This window comes from Lactuca serriola, chromosome 9, assembly GCF_051521515.1.
Source record: "Lactuca serriola cultivar US96UC23 chromosome 9, Lser_US96UC23_V15, whole genome shotgun sequence".
Classification (NCBI taxonomy): Eukaryota; Viridiplantae; Streptophyta; class Magnoliopsida; order Asterales; family Asteraceae; genus Lactuca; species Lactuca serriola.
In genome coordinates this window covers 81,130,912-81,152,264 of record NC_136416.1, presented here as the reverse complement: position 1 = coordinate 81,152,264, position 21,353 = coordinate 81,130,912, and the positions used below count along the sequence as shown (strand labels likewise).

The window sequence follows — 21,353 nt, the reverse complement described above, 5'->3', positions numbered from 1 at the left end:
CCAAGTTCAGTTAAAGTCAATTCCTCTTTGTTATGTTTCAGATTGTGTTTAAAATCATTCCAGGAAGGGGACAGTTTGTCAATGATCACAACCACATAAATGGCTTCATCCATTTTTAGATTGTGCTGAGCAAACTGTCCCAAAATCTTTAACATTTCATGGAATTGTTCCATAACAAGCCTGGAGTCAATCATCTTGTAACCTATAAAGTTACTAACAAGAAACTTCTTATTATAAGCATCTTTAGCCATGTACTTGGATTCAAGAGAATCCCACAGTTCTTTTGCAGATTCGAAATTTTGATAGATATAAAAAAGAGAGTCAAACATACCATTGAGAATATGACCACGGCATATGTAATCATCATTTTCCCATTTTGATCTTCTTCTTGTTGCCTCCAAAGGTTCATCTTCAACAAATTCTGGTAAGAATGGAATAGGTGTACTCATAACATACACCACTTTCAGAGTGGTAAGGAGAAACTTCATCTTCTTCTGCCATCTACGAAAAGCTTACCCTTCAAACTTGTTCAGTTTTTCAAACTTACTTGTCATTTCCTTCACAGAATCACCACTTGTCATGATCACATAATTGCTTTAATCTTTGTTAGAAATTGGGGTATAGTAAGGCTTGGAATTCTGAGAATTGTGTAAAACACTTTCAGATTAAAGCATTTGAGTGGTACTCCCAATATTCTTTAATCGGATACGACTCAAAGAGACAAGAATTTAAAATGTTTTGATGATAGTTTCTTGTGTACCAGAAATGAGACCAAAACCGACTTTATGATCTTAGTCTGAAAACTGTCATATGACAGTTTCAAACTGTCATAAAACTATAAAAACTGACATAAAAACGGAAGTTTGGATAAGGGTCAAACAATGGTGACCTGGCAGCTCGACCCCAGCCAGGGGCTGCCGCCCCTTAGACCTCGCTCCCAGGGGCGCTGCCCCCGAACCCCGTTCGTTTAGGGGCTTCGCCCCTAAATGACAGTGTATTTTGAAAACTTGATCAAACTTAAACAAGTGTGTACTCCACACCTTCCTTACTTGTTTAATATTTATCAAGATCACTTTTGGTCAACAAAATAATCCCATTACACTTAAATAATATTGATGATAACAAATCACCAACATTCCATCCAATTGTGTTCTTTTAATTTCTTTTGTTACGATCCTATTTTGTTCTAGTGACCAAACACTACCTTAAATAACAAAAACTAAAAGAAAGCAAAAAGAAAAAACTGGATAGTCTTTCTTTATAAAAGGGCGCCTATTTGGAGAAATTGGAACTTTATAAGAAGTTAAGGGACAGAATTCGTAGTTACTCTAGCTTAGAGGGGGTAAATTATAACTGAGGACCTCCGTCTTAATTCGAAACAGAAACTGGAATCCGAAAATGTGGGGTTTAAAAGGTTCTGAAAACAACTTTAAACAAGTGAACGTGGAATGCGTGTAGGGGATAAACTACAGTACGGTAACAATGGCGACTCTCTTCGAAACACCATGGTCGACCTCTCTCTTCTCCAATAATTCATCATCATATTCACGATCTCCATCTCAAGTCAAGCTACTTCATCATAATTTCTCTCCTGCACCAAAATTTGAGCAAACAATTCTTCTTCTACACTACTCTACATCCAAACACACATATACAGTGTGTGGCGCAGCAGTTGATCCACCGCCTCCGCCTGAGCAGAACCAGTCACCTCCGGGAGACGCTAACGTTTCCCTGGAAGTTGCCAGCACCACCAGAGACCGTCGGAAAATTGTCAAAGTCGCGTGGGAGAAGCTCGTCCGGTGGTCTCGTTCTTTGCGTTCCAAGGCCAAAACCGATGTTCTCGAACGCACGAACAAAGTAACATTCATTTTCTGATTTCATAGCTAAATTAGATGATTGCTATCTCGTTAATTTTCACCTAAGTCGAGATATTAAATTATGAGCGATTACACAACATTGCTATTTCGTTAATCTGTTATATTGATTGTGAATGTAGTTTTTAAGGTTAAATTTGATGAGAGTAAGTGTATAGAATTTCTCATAACACTTCTATATTGCATCCAGTATTCAATAGTTCAGAAAGAAGCCTAATGTTGCTGCTAGAAAGGAGATGATCAGTAAATCGATTTACACTAGGAAGATTGAGAAAACTTATTTATGTTCTATAATCTATAAGATAAAGAGGAAGTTTTAGGCAATGGAGTAAATGACTTTTGATAAAACTGAATGAGTAAGATGTCTGAATTATTTAAGTGACAAAAAGTTATCATTTTACTCACTATCTTAGGACAAACATTGCTTAATAAGATTCTGTATTCAGTCTCAAACACATTCTAAATAAGCCATTCTCATAACAAATTCAAGTGGTTTTCACTTTTCACATTTATATGTTATATATCTACTTTCTGAATGGATTTTAGGTAGTAGTTCTAGGTGGAGGATCTTTTGGAACAGCAATGGCTTCCCATGTTGCAGGTAGAAAGATGCAAATGGAAGTCAATATGCTCGTACGTGATCCTCAAATTTGTCAATCTATTAACCAGAATCATTGTAATGGGTGAGAATTGTATTTTGATTCTTCACTACACATAACTTTTTTGTCTCTTTTTTACTTGCTTCCTCTTTTACAATGTTTAGCTTAATCATAATAATAATATAATTCTCTGTTTGCAGAAAGTATTTTCCAGACCACAAGCTACCAGAAAATGTGATAGCAACAACCGATGCAAAGACTGCTTTCACTGGAGCTGACTTTTGCCTCCATGCTGTACCAGTACAGGTTTCAATTAACTGAATTTATAATATCAAATTACATAAATGTGATGAGAAATTGGATCTTAATGATGAAAATATGAGAAAATGAATATATATGTTGCATTGCAGTTCAGTTCTTCCTTCTTGGAGGGTGTTGCTGAGTATGTAGAGCCAGGACTTCCTTTCATATCCCTTAGTAAAGGATTAGAATTAAACACATTGAGAATGATGTCTCAGATAATTCCACAAACACTCAGAAACTCTCGACAACCATTTGTTGCACTTTCTGGACCTTCATTTGCACTTGAGTTAATGAACAAATTGCCTACAGGTTTATCATTGCCTTTCATTAAATCATATTTCCATTTTCCTTCCTTGTCCATTATAAGATTTTGTGGGTCCCATTTACTTCAAGAAAAGGCGGATTCGCCTCCTCATGGGTCAGTGTCTGTCACGGGTTGCTAGAAGAATAACCTTTTTGCAGAACCTATATAAATGGGACCTACAGAATAAAAAATATTAAATAGCTAAAATTAATATACCTTGAATTTGTTTTTGTGTTTTTAATTTTTTTATAGCAATGGTGGTTGCATCAAAAGACAAAAAGTTAGCAAACTCAGTCCAACAACTTCTAGCTTCTAGGAACTTGAGAATCAGCACAACAAGGTAAAATTGGTTTATCCAAAACATATTTTAATCATGAACTTTAATGTAATATTATTTTAATAAACTTTTTTTATTTATTAGTCATGTATCCCAAATTTGTAACTCTCCTGATGGCACAGTGATGTGACAGGGGTGGAGATTGCGGGTGCACTGAAGAATGTACTTGCAATAGCAGCAGGGATTGTAGAAGGTTTAAATCTTGGTAATAATTCCATGGCTGCCCTTGTTGCACAAGGTTGTTCTGAGATTCGATGGTTATCAACCAAGGTGCAAATAAGTAAATCCTATCCCACATTATAAAATAAATATTTAGACTAAATTACAAATTCGGTCTTTGTGCTTTACTGAAAATCTCAGGTTTAGTCTTTGTAAGTTACAATTTTGGTTTTTGTAAATTACAATTTTGGTCCCTGTGTCATTAGATTTAACTATTAGGCTGTTAAATTTAAAAAAAAATTGACAATTTTGCCCTTGGACCAAACTCCAACCCCGAAAAGACAATATACCACAGGGACCAAAATTGTAATTTATTCTTACAACAAATTCAGTCCTGGTACATTATTTTATTAATCATGTATCCCAAATTTGTAATTTACAGTTTTGGCCCCTAAGTCATTAGATTCAACTATTCAGCTGTTAAATTTTTCATAATGCCATTTTGCTCTTGGATCAAACCCCCAAAAGACAATTTACCACAGGGACCAAAATTGTAATTTATTCTTAAAACAAATTTGGCTTTGGTACATTGTTTTTTTGGGGTTTGGTCCAAGGGCAAAATGGTCATTTGAAAAATCTGAAGAGTTGAATGTAATGACTCAGGGACCAAAACCGCAACGAAATAGGACCAACAAACGTGTGTTTTTAAGTAAAGCACAGGGACCAAATTTGTAATTTACTCAAAATATTATTATGTTTTATATAATTAATTAATTTTTATTTATTTAAGATGGGAGCGAAATCAACAACGATCTCGGGGTTATCAGGAACGGGGGACATAATGCTTACATGCTTTGTCAGCCTGTCAAGAAACAGAACAGTTGGAGTTCGTTTAGGTTCTGGAGAAACACTTGAGGACATACTCTGCTCCATGAACCAGGTTACAATCTTAACTTGATATTTGTAGTTTTTAAGGTTTTTCTGAAAATTTAAGGTTTCTATGAAATAATAAGGTGGCTGAAGGTGTGGCAACTGCGGGAGCTGTGATTGCATTGGCACAAAAGTACAATGTTAAAATGCCGGTTTTGACAGCTGTGGCACGGATTATAGACAATGAGTTGACCCCACAAAAGGCTGTTTTTGAGTTGATGAATCTCCCACAGGTATATTATTATTATTATATACGTCTAAATAATTATTTATTTATAATACTTATTCAAATATCAAAATTAATATAATTTTAGGTCGAAGAAGTGTAGATATGGGAAACAAATACTTGTCCTTTCCCAGTTAGTTAGTAAGAGGAAAGGAATGTCCAGTTGTCACTATGCCATTGGTCGACACCCTTCTTGTGTCCACGGTGGTAAGAACACAAACCGTAAAAAAAGTGACACAATTGGATAATATTGCTAAGAAATTTAAGATTGTGAAATATTACACAATGATTATGAAACCACAAAATTTTAAGAGCAACAATTCAAAAGAGGCCATTTTGGTCTATCAGATCATATGCAAAATTGCAAAGCATCACCATTGATGTTCTTAACATGTTGGCTTATTTTTTGTATTTTTTTAGTATTTTATCACCGATGGTTGGTTATTTCTGTAATTAATCATAAAAAAATAGGAATAAGTAAAATGGGTTACACGATAATAAGATTAGAGGCATAAATGAAAATGTGTAAATTGAAGTAGTTGCAAACCTTAGAGGTAGTCTAAATCATTCCCTAAGAATTAAGAGTTGTTTTCTCTAATCTCTTGTATTTGTATTCTTGTACATCTTTTTGATCAATATACAAAAATACAATTGTTCTCATGGTATCAGAGCCAAGGTTCTAAATGACGTGAGGCGTGGCGTGGCGGCAAGGCCAAGCCTCAAGCTTAAAGAGCCAAGGCGAGCCATGGCGTTTTTCAAGGCGTGATGTAAGGCGGCGATTTCGTATTAATTTAAAATTATATTACCACATAAATATAAATTTAGATTAAATATAACTACTTTTTAGAAGTGTTAGATCAATAACTAATAACAAAAAGTTAACAAAAACCACAATACTTGTATCTCCGATTAGAAAAGACGTAATAAAGAGCAAAAAACCGTGTCTCAAACGAAAAAACACGCGCCATAACACGCTATGACACGCGCCACGCCTAACAGCAACGTTATGAGGCTTTTCGTAATGGCGACGTCACGCCTCATGCCATGGCGCGCCTTTTAGAACACTGATCAGAGCTAATCATCTCCTAATGCTATCATCAATATACAAAAATACAATTGTTCTCTTGGAATAATTATGCTTTATGGCGCATCATAATTGTTTTCGCCCTTGAAACCTTTGATCTTGAAGATTTATTCTTGGATCCACATCCACCTCCCACCATGATTGGCATACCAATCTATGAAGCTTCTTTAGCCATTGCCATTGATATGTCTCCAACAATTCTTGTTGCTCCTGCCACTATCGGCCCTGGAAAAAGCGTGATCGATTTGTGCTTTTATGGCTCAAGTCTACTCGATCGAGCTCTAGCTCTAGTTGCACGAGGCAGACCATTGAAAAAACTTTTCAAACCCAAACTTGGGTGTATGATGCGATTAAAAGCACAACTTCAAACTCTTACCAAAGGGTCTATGTCAATGATGGAATATATTGAACGTAAGCGTTCAGTTGCAGACTTCTTAGCTGCAAACTCCCATATAGTGTCTGATGAAGATCTTATTGGTCATATTTTGACAGAACTTGATTTGTCCTATGGTGCTTTTACCACCGCTTTCATGATGAAAACCGAAAACTTATCTATTGATGATCTTGTAGGCTTCTTGCTTCAAGAAGAAACACGATTGGAGCAGGAACATGTCCGCTTAGCTTCGGTTCGACAAATAACAACTGCACTCACGGTTAACAGATTTCATGCTCGCCCCTCCATCTTCTCCATTGGTTAGAGATCTACTTCATCTTCGCTCTCTCGCAATTATGATCCTCAACGTCGGTGCCCTATTTGTCAACTATGCAATAAACAGGGACATAAGACAATTGATTGTTGGCAAAGGGTAAATCAAACAGACTTCCTCTCGTTGGCCCAATCCCCAAAATCAGCCACGTCAAACCTATATGGCCCAACACAACCACCCGTCGACTGTTATTGATCCATTATTGTATTTTGATACTGAAACTACATATCAATGTCTCCCCTAACATCGCCAAACTCAACATTGTTGATGAATACAAAGGAGACAACAAGCTATAAGTAGGTAACGGTAACCATCTGTCTATTTTTCATGCCGGTTCATCTTATTTGCCTAATCTAAAATTGTCAAGTGTGTTTATTGTTCCTGATCTCACTAAAAACCTACTTAGTGTGTCGAAATTAACAAAAAATAATAATGTTTATATGGAATTTTGGCCTAAACATTGTAATGTTAAGATTTTTCTGGGACAAACAATCCTCTAAGAGGACATTAATGAGGGTCTCTACTGATTGCCACACACTCAAACCAAACCATCTTCTATGACATTCACCGGTATCCGCACATTTCTTTATGGGTCCTTCCGTTATGTTTTCGTTAAATGAAAATCGGTACTTTATGGGTCCTTCCCCTATGTTTTCGTTAAATGATAATCGGTACTGTGCGCTTGAAAGACGAAATTGCAACATCGTTGAAAAAGGTTTAACCTTATTAGCACAATCCTCTCTACCTTTATCTATATTGGGAACATGCCTTTAAACCATCCACTTATCTACACAATCATACCATCACTCCCCATCTCCACTATGAATCGCCTTATCAAAGACTTTATCATAAAATTTTGGATTATGATTTTCTCAAAACCATTGCTTTGATTGTGTGGCAGCCGATAGAGACCCTCATTTACGTCCCCTTGGAGGATTGTTTGTCCCTGAAATGTCTTAACATTATAATCTTTAGGCAAGAACTCCATATAAACATTATTATCTTCTATTAATTTCGACACACTAAGTAGATTTTTAGTGAGATCATGAACAATAAGCACACATGACAATTTTAGACAAGGTAAATAAGACGAACCAACATGAGAAATAGACAGATGGTTATAATTGCGTACTTGCAGTTTGACGCCTCCTTTATATTCGTCAACAATGTTAAGTTTGGTGATGTCAGGTGAGACATGATTTGTAGCTCCAATATCAAAATATCAGGATGGAGGATGGATCAATAACAGTCAACAGACCGTTGTGTTGATCTAGATAAGTTTGACATGGCTGATTTCGAGGATTAGGTTTATGAGACGGGAAGTTTGTTTGATTTTACCTTTGCCAACAATCAATTGCCATCATGTCCCTGTTTATTGCACAATTGACAAAACACAATTGACAAACAGGACGCCTACGTTGAAGATCAAAATTTTGGGAGACCAGAGATTGGAGTAGATCTCGGACCAGTGGAGAAGTTGGAGGGACAAGCATCAGACCGGTTAACTGTTAGTACAACTGTTGTTTGTTGAATCGAAGCTAAGCGAACATGTTCCCGCTCCAATTGTGCATCTTCTTGAATAAAGAAACCTACAAGATCTTCAATAGACAAGTTTTCGGTTTCATCATGAAAGTGGTGGTAAAAAGACCATATGCCGAATCAACTCCTGTCAAAATATGACCGATAAGATCTTCATCAGACATTGGATGAAGGTTTGCGGTTAAGGAGTCTGCAGTTGAATGCTTTCGTTTAGTATATTCCATTATGGACATGGACCATTTGGTAAGAGTCAGAAGTTGCGCTTTTAATTGCATCCTACAAGCCTGAGTTTGGGCTTGAAAAGTGTTCTCAATGGCCTGCCAAGCCATTTGAGACGAGGTGGATCGTGTAACCAAAGCTAAAGCTCGATCGGATAGAGTAGACTTGAGCCATAAAAGCAAAAATCGGTTACGCTTCTTGTACATAGTGTAATCAGGATTAGGTAGACTTGAGCCATAAAAGCAAAAATCGATTACTCTTCTTCTACATAGTGTAATCAGGATTATGGCATGTAGTGGCAAGAAGCAACGAAAATTACTGGAGGCGTATTAGTGGCTGAAGAAAAACTTCAACAGCTGGTATGTCAATCATGGTTGAAGGTGGATGTGGATCCACGATATAATCTTCAAGATCAAGGATGGAAACATTTGTGGTGCGACATAAAGCATAATTATCCTGGTCTAATTTGATTGTAATAAACGGGATTTGAAAATTAAGGGTAGAAGCAAGGGTGACTGCAAGTTAAGAGGGCTAGGAGTGCCTGTTGCCATAGTAGAAATCGGAAGAAGAAGATAATTTTTTTTTTTGGTATTGATGATGAAATTAGGAGATGATTAGCTCTGATACCATGAGAACAATTGTATTTCTATATATTGATCAACAAGATTTACAAGAGTATAAATACATAAGATTAGAACAAAGATCTCCTAATTCTTAAGAACTGATTTAAAATACTTCTAAGATATACAACTACTTTAATCTACACGTTTTCATTTAAGGGTTTATAATTTTTTTTTTATTATAAATGTTTATAAAGTGTAAAATGTATATAAAAGTTGGAAAAGTCTTTATATCAGATCATTTGGATCTGATAGACCAATTATTCATTTTGATATTTTAACGAATAATTGTAAATCAAGTATCAAATGAAGATCTTGATCTCCGGTTCTTTTAATCCAAATACATCAAACACTAAAGAAACATATAGGGATGATGATCCGAATTATTCGAAAGTATGGAATACTGATTTTTAGGGGTGAGCAAACCCAAACCGAGAAACCGACTAAAACAGACGAAACCGAAACCGAAGCAAAACCGACGGTTAGGGTTTGAGTTTTTTCAAAACCGAAAAATCGGGTTCAGTTTCGGTTTTTAACCAGAAACCGACCCATCCAACCCGAGAAACCGACCCATACTTAAAACTGACAAACCGACCCATACTTGATTGTTTTTTGGTTGTAATAGCTATTTCGGGCTTTGGTTGTAACTTGTAATAAACTATTTGTTGTAAGATTCATTTTTTTTTGAAGTATTTAATTTAAATTTGGTGGTTTTTGAAGTATTTAACATGTTGTTTCATTTATGGAAAATGGGTTAAAACTCAAAATCCATGGGTTTAACCCTAGAACCCGTGAATGTATGGGTTGAACCCAAGAAACCGAAAAACCGCCCAAACCGACCTTAGAACCCGAGAAACCGAATCGACCAGAAACCGATCCTATTGGGTTTTGAAAATCAGAAACCGACCACTTATGGGTTGGGTTGGGTTTGGGTCCAAAACCGACCCATGCACAGCCCTACTGATTTTACGTGATACACGATTCTACATACGACCAGGGCCGACTCTATGTAGAAATTTTTTAAGGTAGGGCTTAGGGCCCCCAATTCTAAGGGGCCCCATATTCTCCAAAGTCTAAACGTTTAGTCCATTAAAAAATTCAATTCGGTAACCACAAAATAAATGAAGCAGAAAAGTAAATCAACGGTTGTTGCACTCAAGAAACTTAAAGGACTTTGCATTCTTCTACCGATTCTAATTTCTGCGAAATATTAATCTCATCCGTTTTCGATTTCCGAGTATAGTAAAGGCCAAAGAGCCTCAAACTTCTGGCTTGTTTAGAGCCCCCAAAATGATTGAGCCTCTCATGCATACGACTAGTATTTGATATGGTGTAATAGTTTGAGAGTCAAACAATAAAGGCCAAGTTTCTTTTGAACAAGTAAGTGCGATCAAAATGACATTAATTTACATATGGTTCTTTCATTCATTTTGAAGGGCCATGTGAAAAGTAAAACTAAGACCTTAAACATAATTTTTTATATATAAACAAAATTTACTAATACCACGATAAACTTTGACACATAATAGACCATTGTGATTATATTAGCAGTGATTATGATGAAAAACATAAAATGTTCATTTACAAATAATCAACGATGGAGCAGCGATAGAAGCCACCCGATTCCAAAATGTTTTGCAGACAAGTTAATACACCTCTAATTTCCTCGCTGGTTACGTCACTGATTTGTTGCTATTGGTCCTTAGCAATGAATTTTCCAACGAAAATTCTTGTTGCTGATTTCAATATTTCTAATACGTGAAAAAAAATTCAGGCCCTTCCATGACATGACTCCTGTGTGTGCAATATTATAATAAATAATCATTAATAAACCTTGTCCATATTTTGATTTCTTTTGGGAAAATACAAGGATATAATCATATAATAAGTACAACCAAAAACCACCATAAGAGCATGTATTTGTGAAATTTTAGCTGACAACTTTTTCTATGTATATTTTTTTTGGCCAGCAATAGACGCATAAAATTAAAATTTGGAAAGAAACTATAAGAAAAAAAATTTACAATATCAAATCTTCTTTATAGAGCCAAAGTAGGATTTGTAAGCCACAACTATTTTTGAGACATGTATCCAAGAAAAGGAAAACGTCACAATGTTGTTTTGCGACTTGTGAGAGAAAAGCGGAAGGCTTAGGGCTGAGCAGGAGTTCGATTGCAATATAACATACATATTTACATTATAGCCCTCTAGACTATTGAGGGTTACACACTTTATGTTACATCACGAATAATATAATTGACACTTACCGACACTTTACATAGAAATATCCTACCGACACTTTTATAAATAAAATAACACTCCTAATTATTCTACCGACACTTTACATAATAATAAATATAATAATCCCTTCCACATTGAAAGGACAGGTGTCTTCAATTATGGATTTTTTCGTCATTGCTTACGTCAGAGGAATGACATAAGCAATGACGAAAAAAAATCCATAATTGAAGACATTATTGAAGACACCTGTCCTTTCAATGTGGAAGAGATTATTATATTTATCATTATGTAAAGTGTCGGTAGGATATTTTTATGTAAAGTGTCGGTAAGTGTCAATTATATTATTCGTGATGTAACATAAAGTGTGTAACCCTCAATAGTCTAGGGGGCTATAATGTAAATATGTATGTTATATTGCAATCGAACGATTGCAACAGTAATTGTAATCGGCTCTCTTGAGCCTATAAATAGGGCCTTTGCCCAAATGAAATAGAGAAGCAAAGTTTGAGTGTTTAAGACTTGAGTTGATCTCAATTGTCTTCTCTGTTGAAATAGTTGTTCTATTTCTGAATAGCAGAGTCCTATCCAAACATATCCATATAATCATCTAATCATTCCACATAATCCATCATCAAACTAATCCAACGCATCATTCAGGTATAACCTTCTGCATCATTCATGTATAATCTTCTTTTAATCTTTATTAATTCCGTCATGTTGTTAAACTTATCAAAGCAATTAATCCGTCATCATGTTATTTTAAATTTGTCAAATTTAATATAACAAGATGACGGATTAATTGTTGTGATAAATTTAACAACATGACGGAATTAATAAAGATTAAGAGAAGGTTATACCTGAATGATGCGTTGGATTAGTTTGATGATGGATTGTGTGGAATGATTAGATGATTATATGGATATGTTTGGATATGACTCTGCTATTCAGAAATGGAACAACTATTTCAACAGAGAAGACAATTGAGATCAACTCAAGTCTTAAACACTCAAACTTCGCTTCCTCATTTCATTTGGGCAAAGACCCTATTTATAGGCTCAAGAGAGCCGGTTACAATTATTGTTGCAATCGTTCGATTGCAATATAACATACATATTTACATTATAGCCCCCTAGACTATTGAGGGTTACACACTTTATGTTACATCACGAATAATATAATCGACACTTACCGACACTTTATAAAAATATCCTACCAACACTTTTATAAATAAAATAACACTCCTAATTATTTTACCGACACTATAATAATCTCTTCCACATTGAAAGGACAGGTGTCTTCAATAATGTTTTCAATTATGGATTTTTTCGTCATTGCTTACGTCAATTCCTCCCGCCTTCGAAAAAGCAGATATATTTTTTAGTTCTTGTGTTAGTCTTCCATGAAGAATGACGTAAGCAATGACGGAAAAAAAATCCATAATTGAAGACATTATTAAAGACACCTGTCCTTTCAATGTGGAAGGGATTATTATATTTATCATTATGTAAAGTGTCGGTAGGATATTTTTATGTAAAGTGTCGGTAAGTGTCAATTATATTATTCGTGATGTAACATAAAGTGTGTAACCCTCAATAGTCTAGGGGGCTATAATATAAATATGTATGTTATATTGCAATCGAACGATTGCAACAATAATTGTAATCGACTCTCTTGAGCCTATAAATAGGGCCTTTGCCCAAATGAAATAGAGAAGCGAAGTCCCCCCCCCCCCCCCCCCCCCAAGGTACATCTCGCACCTATGGGCCGCTATAATTATCCAAGAATACACTCGAAACTGGAAGGATAAACAAACCCACCCGGTGGACTGCCGAGCTTAAATGTCGTAAATTTGCCAATTGACCATTAGGCTAACTGGAATGGAATGAATTCCACGTGTGAGAATCCTAGGTGGCACCCTAGGAGATGCGTGAACACCGTCCCCATGATCGGTGGGTTGGGTGTGGCGTGAGTGCTAGGACATAGGAAAATGGGGGTTTTGATTAACTCTCTCTCTCTCTCTCTCTCTCTCTCTCTATATATATATATATATATATATATATATATATATATATATATATATATATATATATAGAGAAAGAGAGAGAGAGAGCTAGGTTTCAAATGTGGATTGACATCTATTGTGTAGACGTGTTGATAATGCTATTCTGTGAGAATTACAAAGAAAATATGTTTTTTGATAATATGAATACGTTCAATCTTATATAATTATTTTAATTATTAAGCATTTTCACTAATTAAATCGTCTATAAGGTTATTATATATATATATATATATATATATATATATATATATATATATATATATATATATATATATATATATATTTTTAATTATTCTCATTCTGTCAGAATGTTATCAGGATGTTTATTGAGTCGTATTCTGTAATAATTAAAATAAATAAAAAAACTATGAATTAGAACAAAAATGAATTAGAATGAGTGAAAATCCATTAAAATAACAATAGTTCTGTGAGATTGAACGTATTCACATTACTAAACAACATATTCTCTTAGTAATTTTTATAAAATAGCATTATCCACACGTCCACACACCAGTTGTCCATCCACATTATAACCTAGTCCTATATATATATATACACACACACACACACACACATTCATTATACATATTTTTTCAAAACAAGATACACACGTTCTTTCAAAACAAACACACACATTCAACAAAAAAATGGATAATTTTTTCGGTTCAATTTCTCAATGTTTTTTTTTCTTAATGTTTTAAAATTTTATGTTTTTTTTTAGTAATTTAGGTTTTAAATTTCTATGTTTTTAATTCATGAAATGTGGTTTTATTTTTCTATGTTTTTCAAATGTTTATTTATGTTTTAAATTATGTTTTTTTTATTTAATTTAATCATAGAAAAATAAAAAATAAAAAAGGAATAAAAAATAAAAAAAAAAAGGAAGATTGTGGAGTGGTAACCACTTCCAATGTTTAGTGTGTTGTTGGTGGAGTTGACATGACAATGTTTTTTCGATGGTTTAGTTATGACCGCTGCCCACAACTTTACAATCAAAAGATCCAATAGTCAACCGAATACAATCTACACGGTCTTAATTGATAAAACCAATGCATATGTACAAATACATCAACAATACCATAAATAATTTAATAGTTTGTTTATAAAATTCATGAATGCGAATTCTATAAAAGTAATTACTCAAAAAAATAATTTATTGAATCAAATCACTAAAAACTTAAATTATCAACAATATTAATGGTTTTTGAAAGTTTGATTTCCAATAAATCCATTAAAATTGGGTTTCAGAAAAACATTTTTTTTTCAAAGATTGTAATTTAAAAAGATTAATTTGCTCTGATACAACTCTTGTGAATTAGTTGGTTGAATACAGAAACGATTTAAACAAACAATTTATTAACACAACGAAAATAACAATGTAACAAAACTCAATTCCTAAAAGTCGGAAAACTTCGAATCAAATAAATTAACCTAAACCAACCATAACTATTTTACAAGAAGGGTTTGATGTAGAAAGTTTTTGGTCAAAGGTTTGATCATCTTTATCGATATTCATACGAGTATAATATGAACAACCACACAACCTTCTTAAACGAATAAGCAAGAGTACATTGTTCTTCTTTTGTGGTTGGCAAAATTTAACCAAAACCCCAAGGAGAGGAGGTGTCATTGACTTAGAGAGGCAATGAAGGATTAGATAATAACCATTGTTCCTCTTAAGCCATTGATTAAATAATAACCCAACCCATAAATAATTCATTGAATTATTTACTTTAGTTACATAATTGTTTTAACTCTTTTGAATAATAAATAAATACGTATTTTATTTACTTTAATAAATAAAATATTCTATTCATTTTTATATTTAATAAATATTAAATACTTCTTTTAATTAAAATATTTATTTGATTGAACAATATAAATGATATTAAAAAGGGTATACATATTATTTTACATGCATAAAAAATTACAAACATGACATTTTAATAGTAGTACTCATCATGCAAGTTTTGACAAAACACAGGGACCAATTGTGTAATTTTGTCTTAATCCTTTTATCTCCCGTTCAAATCGATTTCCGTCTCCTCCGTCTCCTCCCCGTCCACCGGATCTCTTCCCAGGAATCACAATATCCAGATCGGTCCGATCGCTATTTTCTAGAGCGAGAAAGGGGAAGTTAGGAGAGAGAATGTTCAAATTCTTGAAAGATGTCGTCGCCGGATCTGTTGCCGGCGTCAAAGATCTTCCTTACAACATCGGGGAACCTTATTCTTCCGCTTGGGGATCTTGGATTCACTCTCGCGGCACCTCTAAGGTAACATAGAAACATAAATGCTTGTACATGTATGTATATATATCTGGACTGATGTCAATACAATAATATACTTATTGCTTGCACCTTCGTGTTTTTCATCCGTTTCATCTTATCAAATTGTATGATCAAATGCATTAAATTCAATTGGCGTTGTTGTGTGATACTGTTCCTAGATGGCCTGTGCAAAATTCGAAATCTAGTAGGATCAATTGACTGCAATTCCAATTCGTAAGGTTTAGTGAATCATCTTGCTTCAGTATCATGAATTTTCGTTGAGGATCTAAGTTGATGCTCTATTTAGCTGGATTCTACATTCGTACATCAATCAAAAGTTCATATTAGTGTGAGATTTATAAATTATTGCATAATGTAGTCTAGAGTAGCTTGAGAAAGAGCTTGACATGGTTGGATTAGGATCAAAAGGATGCTATCTACAAACAGTATCGCATCATGTAGTTAAGTAGATATTCAGTGTACATGAAATGCTTGAAGGGATTGAGTATAACTGTGATTTTGTTTCTCCAGGTGGATGGATCCCCTGTATCAATATTTTCACTTACAGGAAGTAATTCTGGTGATGGACGCTTAGCTGCTGGACGCAATGGTGTCAAAAGGCTTCGAACAGTGAGTTATTTTATCAAGATCTAGATTTCTTGAGCTTCTTGTTAGTATACATATATTTGTTGGAAGTGAAATAAAAACATTAAATTTGTTTATTTCAGGTGAGGCATCCAAACATTTTATCATTTCTTCATAGCACAGAGGATGAAATAATTGATGGATCATCAACAAAAGTCACCATATATATAGTCACAGAACCTGTTATGCCACTAGCAGAAAAAATGAAGGAATTAGCATTACAAGGTACACAAAGGTACATAGGCTCATTTCCAGTCAATCTTTTTGTCCTTTTTATTCTGAAATGACAACAAGAAACATGAAACTTTCTCTTTTTTAATCCATCAATGCTATTGTTATATGTTATGTAATTTTTCAATTCATTATAACATCAGGGATGAATACTATGCGTGGGGCCTACACCGGATTGCAAAAGCTGTGAGCTTCCTGAACAATGATTGTGGACTTGTGAGTAGTACTAGTGTTTACATTTGTTATTTTAACAATTATAACCAATTCCAATTGAGAAATAACATTTCTCTCTTTTTTTTTTGGGTAAAGGTCCATGGTAATGTTTGTTTGGAAAGTGTGGTTGTTACTCAAACTTTGGACTGGAAATTACATGCTTTTGATGTTCTTTCTGAGTTTGATGGGAACAATGAAACAGCTTCAGGACCAATGCTGGTAGTTACATCATGACTTTTTTATATTTATTTATTTTCCATTTCCAATTTAAATGAAGTTTTAAATTCTTTTATTCATTCATCCAGCTATATGATTGGCTTGTTGGCACACAATACAAACCAGTGGAGTTGGCAAAATCAGACTGGACATCTATCAGAAAATCTCCACCATGGGCCATTGATTCTTGGGGCTTAGGTCAGCTTTTAATTTTATGCCTCATTTTCTTAAACCATGATATTTTGTTTTGGGTTAAATTTCATAAATGGGTTACAAAAGAAATCATTTGTTATGAAAAAAATACAAAGTTCCAGTTACTTTTTTGTAAAACAATGATGTTTTGTTTTGTAAAAAACAAATAATTCGTTACCCATTCATGATTTATTATATCAACCCATTTTTTTTTACTATAACTAATTTTAAAACAAATCTGATACTTTTTTTTCTCATTAGGGTGTCTGATTTATGAGATATTTTCGGGTTTAAAAATAAGCAAAACCGAAGAGCTACGCAATACATCATCATTACCAAAGGTCAGCATGCCTTTATAGCTGATGTGGCGGTAACTTCTTGATGTTTTATTCAATTAATTTTATTATTTAATGTTTTTAAAGTCATTTCCACAGAAAATTCATTTTTGATTTTCTTTCCTTTTTGTAGTCTCTTCTTCCAGATTATCAACGCCTCTTAAGTTCTACACCTTCCCGTAGATTAAATTCATCAAAGCTTGTGGAGAATTGTGGTTTGTTCTATTCCCATAAATTTTAATCCTATATTTTTTATGCAACTTGTTTTTACCTTTTTGTCCTTGTTATGTTTCAGAATATTTTCAAAACAAGCTGTTGGACACTATCCATTTTATGGAAATACTTAATTTGAAAGACAGTGTTGAGAAGGATACATTCTTCCGGAAGCTTCCAACTCTAACAGAGCAGTTGCCTCGTGAAATTGTTCTAAAAAAGGTATTATATTATTTTCAACTATTTTAATTTTTTTATTTAATTTATATTTGGATTTGCAGATACTTCCTTTACTTGGTTCTGCATTAGAATTTGGTTCAGCTGCTGCTCCTGCTTTGATTCCATTTTTGAAAATTGGTTCTTGGCTTTCACCAGAAGAGTTCAACATTAAGGTAATAAATAATTAAATATAAAATACTCTTCCATTATACATATCCTTTTTTTATATGTCTTATTTTATTTATTTAAAATTTAGGTTCTACCAACATTAGTGAAACTTTTTGCCTCCACTGATCGAGCTATTAGAGTTGGTCTCTTGCAACATATTGATCAATTTGGAGAATCATTTACTGCCCAAATTGTTGATGAGCAAGTAAGAATCAAATACTCTACTTTTTTAGAATGACCATTTTACCCTCATATTCTTTGTTCTGTTTATTCCCAGGTTTACCCTCATATCGCCACTGGATTTTCAGACACTTCTGCCTTTCTTCGTGAATTGACTCTTAAGTCCATGCTTGTTCTTGCTCCAAAGGTATCTTTTATTTCTCCTTTTTTCCATTTTATTTATTTGTTCAAAATTTTTTTATTTGTTTTATTATTTTAAATTGCAGTTATCTCAGCGCACTATATCAGGGTCACTTCTGAAATATCTTTCAAAGCTCCAGGTAATGAATTTTTCTTAGTTTTTATACCATTTAACTATTTGAATTTATTTTAATTATTTACTTACACAGGTGGATGAAGAACCAGCAATCAGAACAAACACCACCATACTACTTGGAAATTTGGCTACTCATCTTAATGAAGGGGTTAGTAAAGCTTTCCATAAATAGAAAATTTTGACTACATATACAAGAAATATAAATAATTAAAACTGATACATTCATTGGCTTATATTTATATTACATTGCAGACACGAAAAAGAGTTTTGATTAATGCATTCACTGTTCGTGCTTTGCGGGATACATTTCCTCCTGCTAGAGGAGCAGGTAAAATCATATATACATTTTTAAAAATTTCCTTGAAAGTGATTAAAATTTGTTAATTGTTTTATTTTCAAAACATTTTATTAAGTTTGATAAATTAAATATTTTGATTGGTGGCAGGTGTAATGGCTTTATCTGCTACTAGTTCTTATTATGATGCACAGGAGATTGCTGTTCGTATTTTGCCCAATGTTGTTGTACTTACCATAGATCCTGACAGGTCATTATTATTATTATTATTACTTTCCATAACCCAGTTATTTTTAATTTTATCAACTTTGACCGATATTTGACTTATTTTTTGCTACAGTGATGTTCGATCAAAGGCTTTTCAAGCAGTTGAACAGTTTTTGCAAATAGTGAAGCAGTATCATGAAAAGGTATGTGTGTGTGTTTTGCTACATTTCTTAAGAGATTTAAATAAACTTGAAATGGTTAATGTGTTAAGTTGTTGGATAAATCCAGAATTATAGTAATTGTAACAATGGTTGCTTTTTTAATATATATATATATATATATTTTTTTTGTAGGTAAGTAATGGAGATAACAGTGAGCTTACAGGCTCAGGAATTTCATCACTTCCAGGAAATTCAAGTATACTAGGGTATGTAGAATGCAACTTGTATTTGTATTGTATGATAGAAAAAAGAAAAGAAAAATAATTATATAGTCTTAAATAATTGACATGCATGCAGATGGGCTATGAGCTCTTTATCCATGAAAGGAAAACCATCTGAACATACTCATACCCCACATCTGTCTGCAAGTTCCAGTGCTCCTAACATTTCCAACATGCCCAATGCCACCTCAGGTACACGTACACCCACCATCTTCCACTTCCACCCTTTTATTATTATTATTACGACATTTTTCTTTTAACAATTAAACAAAATTTGTATGTTGGTATTTATTTACAATAGTGGTAGCGGATGTGCAAAGTGCAACAATGGTGAGGGCATGTTCAACCGCTGACATAGCAGATCATCATCATCATAATCATGAAGCTGCTGCACCTGTGTCAACTATGTCCATTAATGATGGATGGGGTGAAATTGAAAATGGAAATGAAAATGAAAATGGTGTTGTTAATAATGTTATTGAAAATGAAGAGAAAAACGGTTGGGATGATTTTTTACCACTTGAAGACATAAATCCTCCCCCTGCTCTTTCCTCCATCCAAGCTGCTCAAAAACGACCCCTTCATACAAAACCACAAGGTATTTTTTTTGTATATATTTAAATTTAAATTGTAAATGTTAATGAATGTGTGTGTGTAAACATAAGCAGTTCCAAATATGAGAGGGAAACATGCTACGAGTGTGAGCAAAAATGAAGATGAAGAGTTATGGGGTTCCGTTTCTGGGCATCCTCCAAAAGCAGCAGCTTCTACAAAGAAAGCAGCGGTTGATAATGATGACGACCCATGGGCGGCAATTGCAGCACCACCACCAACCACCAGAGCAAAGCCTTTAGCCGCCTCTTCTGGAAGAGGCCGGCCATCTAAACCTGCTTTACCAAAACTCGGTGCTCAAAGGATAAACAGAACATCTTCGTCTGGAGTATAGGGAAAACAGAAAGGTATATCATATATGTATATTAGACTATTATTAGTCTTATAATTTACTAATTCTTTGGTTTTGGTTTTGATTATGTTTTAGAATAATTAGATGAGTGCAGTTTTTTAAGTTTTATTTTACTATTTTACTTAAACACTTGATTTTGTAAAACTGTTTTTTCTCCATTCTTTTCAACCAAACTGTGTGCCATTATTTTATATACTATTTACAAAGCATCTGTATAAATATTACTCAATTCTCTGCTTCGTTGTTTTAATGAGCTTTGTGAGTTGAGGCTTGAGCGTGTAATTTAGATTAAGGTCCGTTAGATAGTTTCTGTCTGTGAAAGTGCTGTCTGGGAAAATTTTCTGATTGGGAAAGAAACCATGTTTTTGATTGTACATCTGATTGACTGTGCTGAATGATGAAAAAAAGTAATAATTCAATAAAAGATAATTTAAAAAAAGTTATTTAAAAAAATTAATAATTCAATAAAGAAAGAAAAAGGCGGGGTTTGGTGTAGAATTGTCTTTCCAGCCCATTCAACCAAAAAGATATAATTTTGGAGCTTTCTGGGAAAGACATATCTTATCGGGAAAGACCCTTTCTTTTGTGCAAATCAAACAGTCTTTCCAGTCCATTAAGTCAGAAAGATCTGTTTGGACCTAGAAAGATACGTATCAAACGGGGCCTAACTATACGTGGTTGTTTTTTTCTGACTAAATATGCACAAAATGACTTATTGCATTAAGACATCGACCTTTTTTAACTATTTGTCTTTCTTTTATTTTTCAACCCAACTCCTCTCATGTTAACATTTAACATTGATAAATTATATTAAAATTGATGAATATTGTGAAAATTATTTATTGGAGTGTAAAACTAAAAAAATGATAGTTTGAGCATCTACAACAGGAGCTTTTTTTTTTGTTCAAACCATAAAGTTTTTAAAAATAAAAAATAGACAACTTATACAAACAACAATAAAATGATAAAAATTAAATTAACGGGTCCCATAAGTAATCCAGTTGGAAAAACCTTCCTCTTGTAGAGGCAAAATAAGCTTTTAAT

General features: G+C 33.7%; 2 protein-coding genes across 3 annotated transcripts; both read left to right on the top strand.

Annotated features, from left to right (window-relative positions):
• Window positions 1-1,410: 1,410 nt before the first annotated feature.
• On the top strand, window positions 1,411-5,162 carry GLY1 (NAD-dependent glycerol-3-phosphate dehydrogenase family protein). Of its 2 annotated transcripts, none has more exons than XR_013691110.1 (9): window positions 1,411-1,857; window positions 2,421-2,557; window positions 2,674-2,779; window positions 2,884-3,085; window positions 3,333-3,420; window positions 3,540-3,687; window positions 4,367-4,516; window positions 4,600-4,739; window positions 4,821-5,162. XR_013691110.1 is itself a non-coding variant. In XM_079019180.1 (9 exons), exons 1-9 carry the CDS (start codon window positions 1,483-1,485, stop codon window positions 4,833-4,835), a joined length of 1,371 nt encoding a protein of 456 aa, XP_078875306.1. In that variant the 5' UTR covers window positions 1,412-1,482; the 3' UTR covers window positions 4,836-5,162. The 2 variants fall into 2 exon arrangements, 1 of the variants encoding a protein (XP_078875306.1); XM_079019180.1 differs by having other exon boundaries at window positions 1,412-1,857; window positions 4,590-4,739.
• Window positions 5,163-15,243: 10,081 nt separating this feature from the next.
• LOC145074261 (uncharacterized) lies at window positions 15,244-20,538 on the top strand. Its single transcript, XM_079020668.1, has 21 exons — window positions 15,244-15,479; window positions 16,005-16,103; window positions 16,202-16,353; window positions 16,493-16,565; window positions 16,659-16,781; window positions 16,868-16,976; window positions 17,232-17,311; window positions 17,439-17,520; window positions 17,601-17,740; window positions 17,800-17,910; window positions 17,994-18,110; window positions 18,183-18,272; window positions 18,352-18,405; window positions 18,475-18,549; window positions 18,654-18,729; window positions 18,847-18,946; window positions 19,037-19,106; window positions 19,257-19,330; window positions 19,422-19,537; window positions 19,647-19,943; window positions 20,014-20,538. Exons 1-21 carry the CDS (start codon window positions 15,354-15,356, stop codon window positions 20,289-20,291), a joined length of 2,442 nt encoding a protein of 813 aa, XP_078876794.1. The 5' UTR covers window positions 15,244-15,353; the 3' UTR covers window positions 20,292-20,538.
• Window positions 20,539-21,353: the final 815 nt, after the last annotated feature.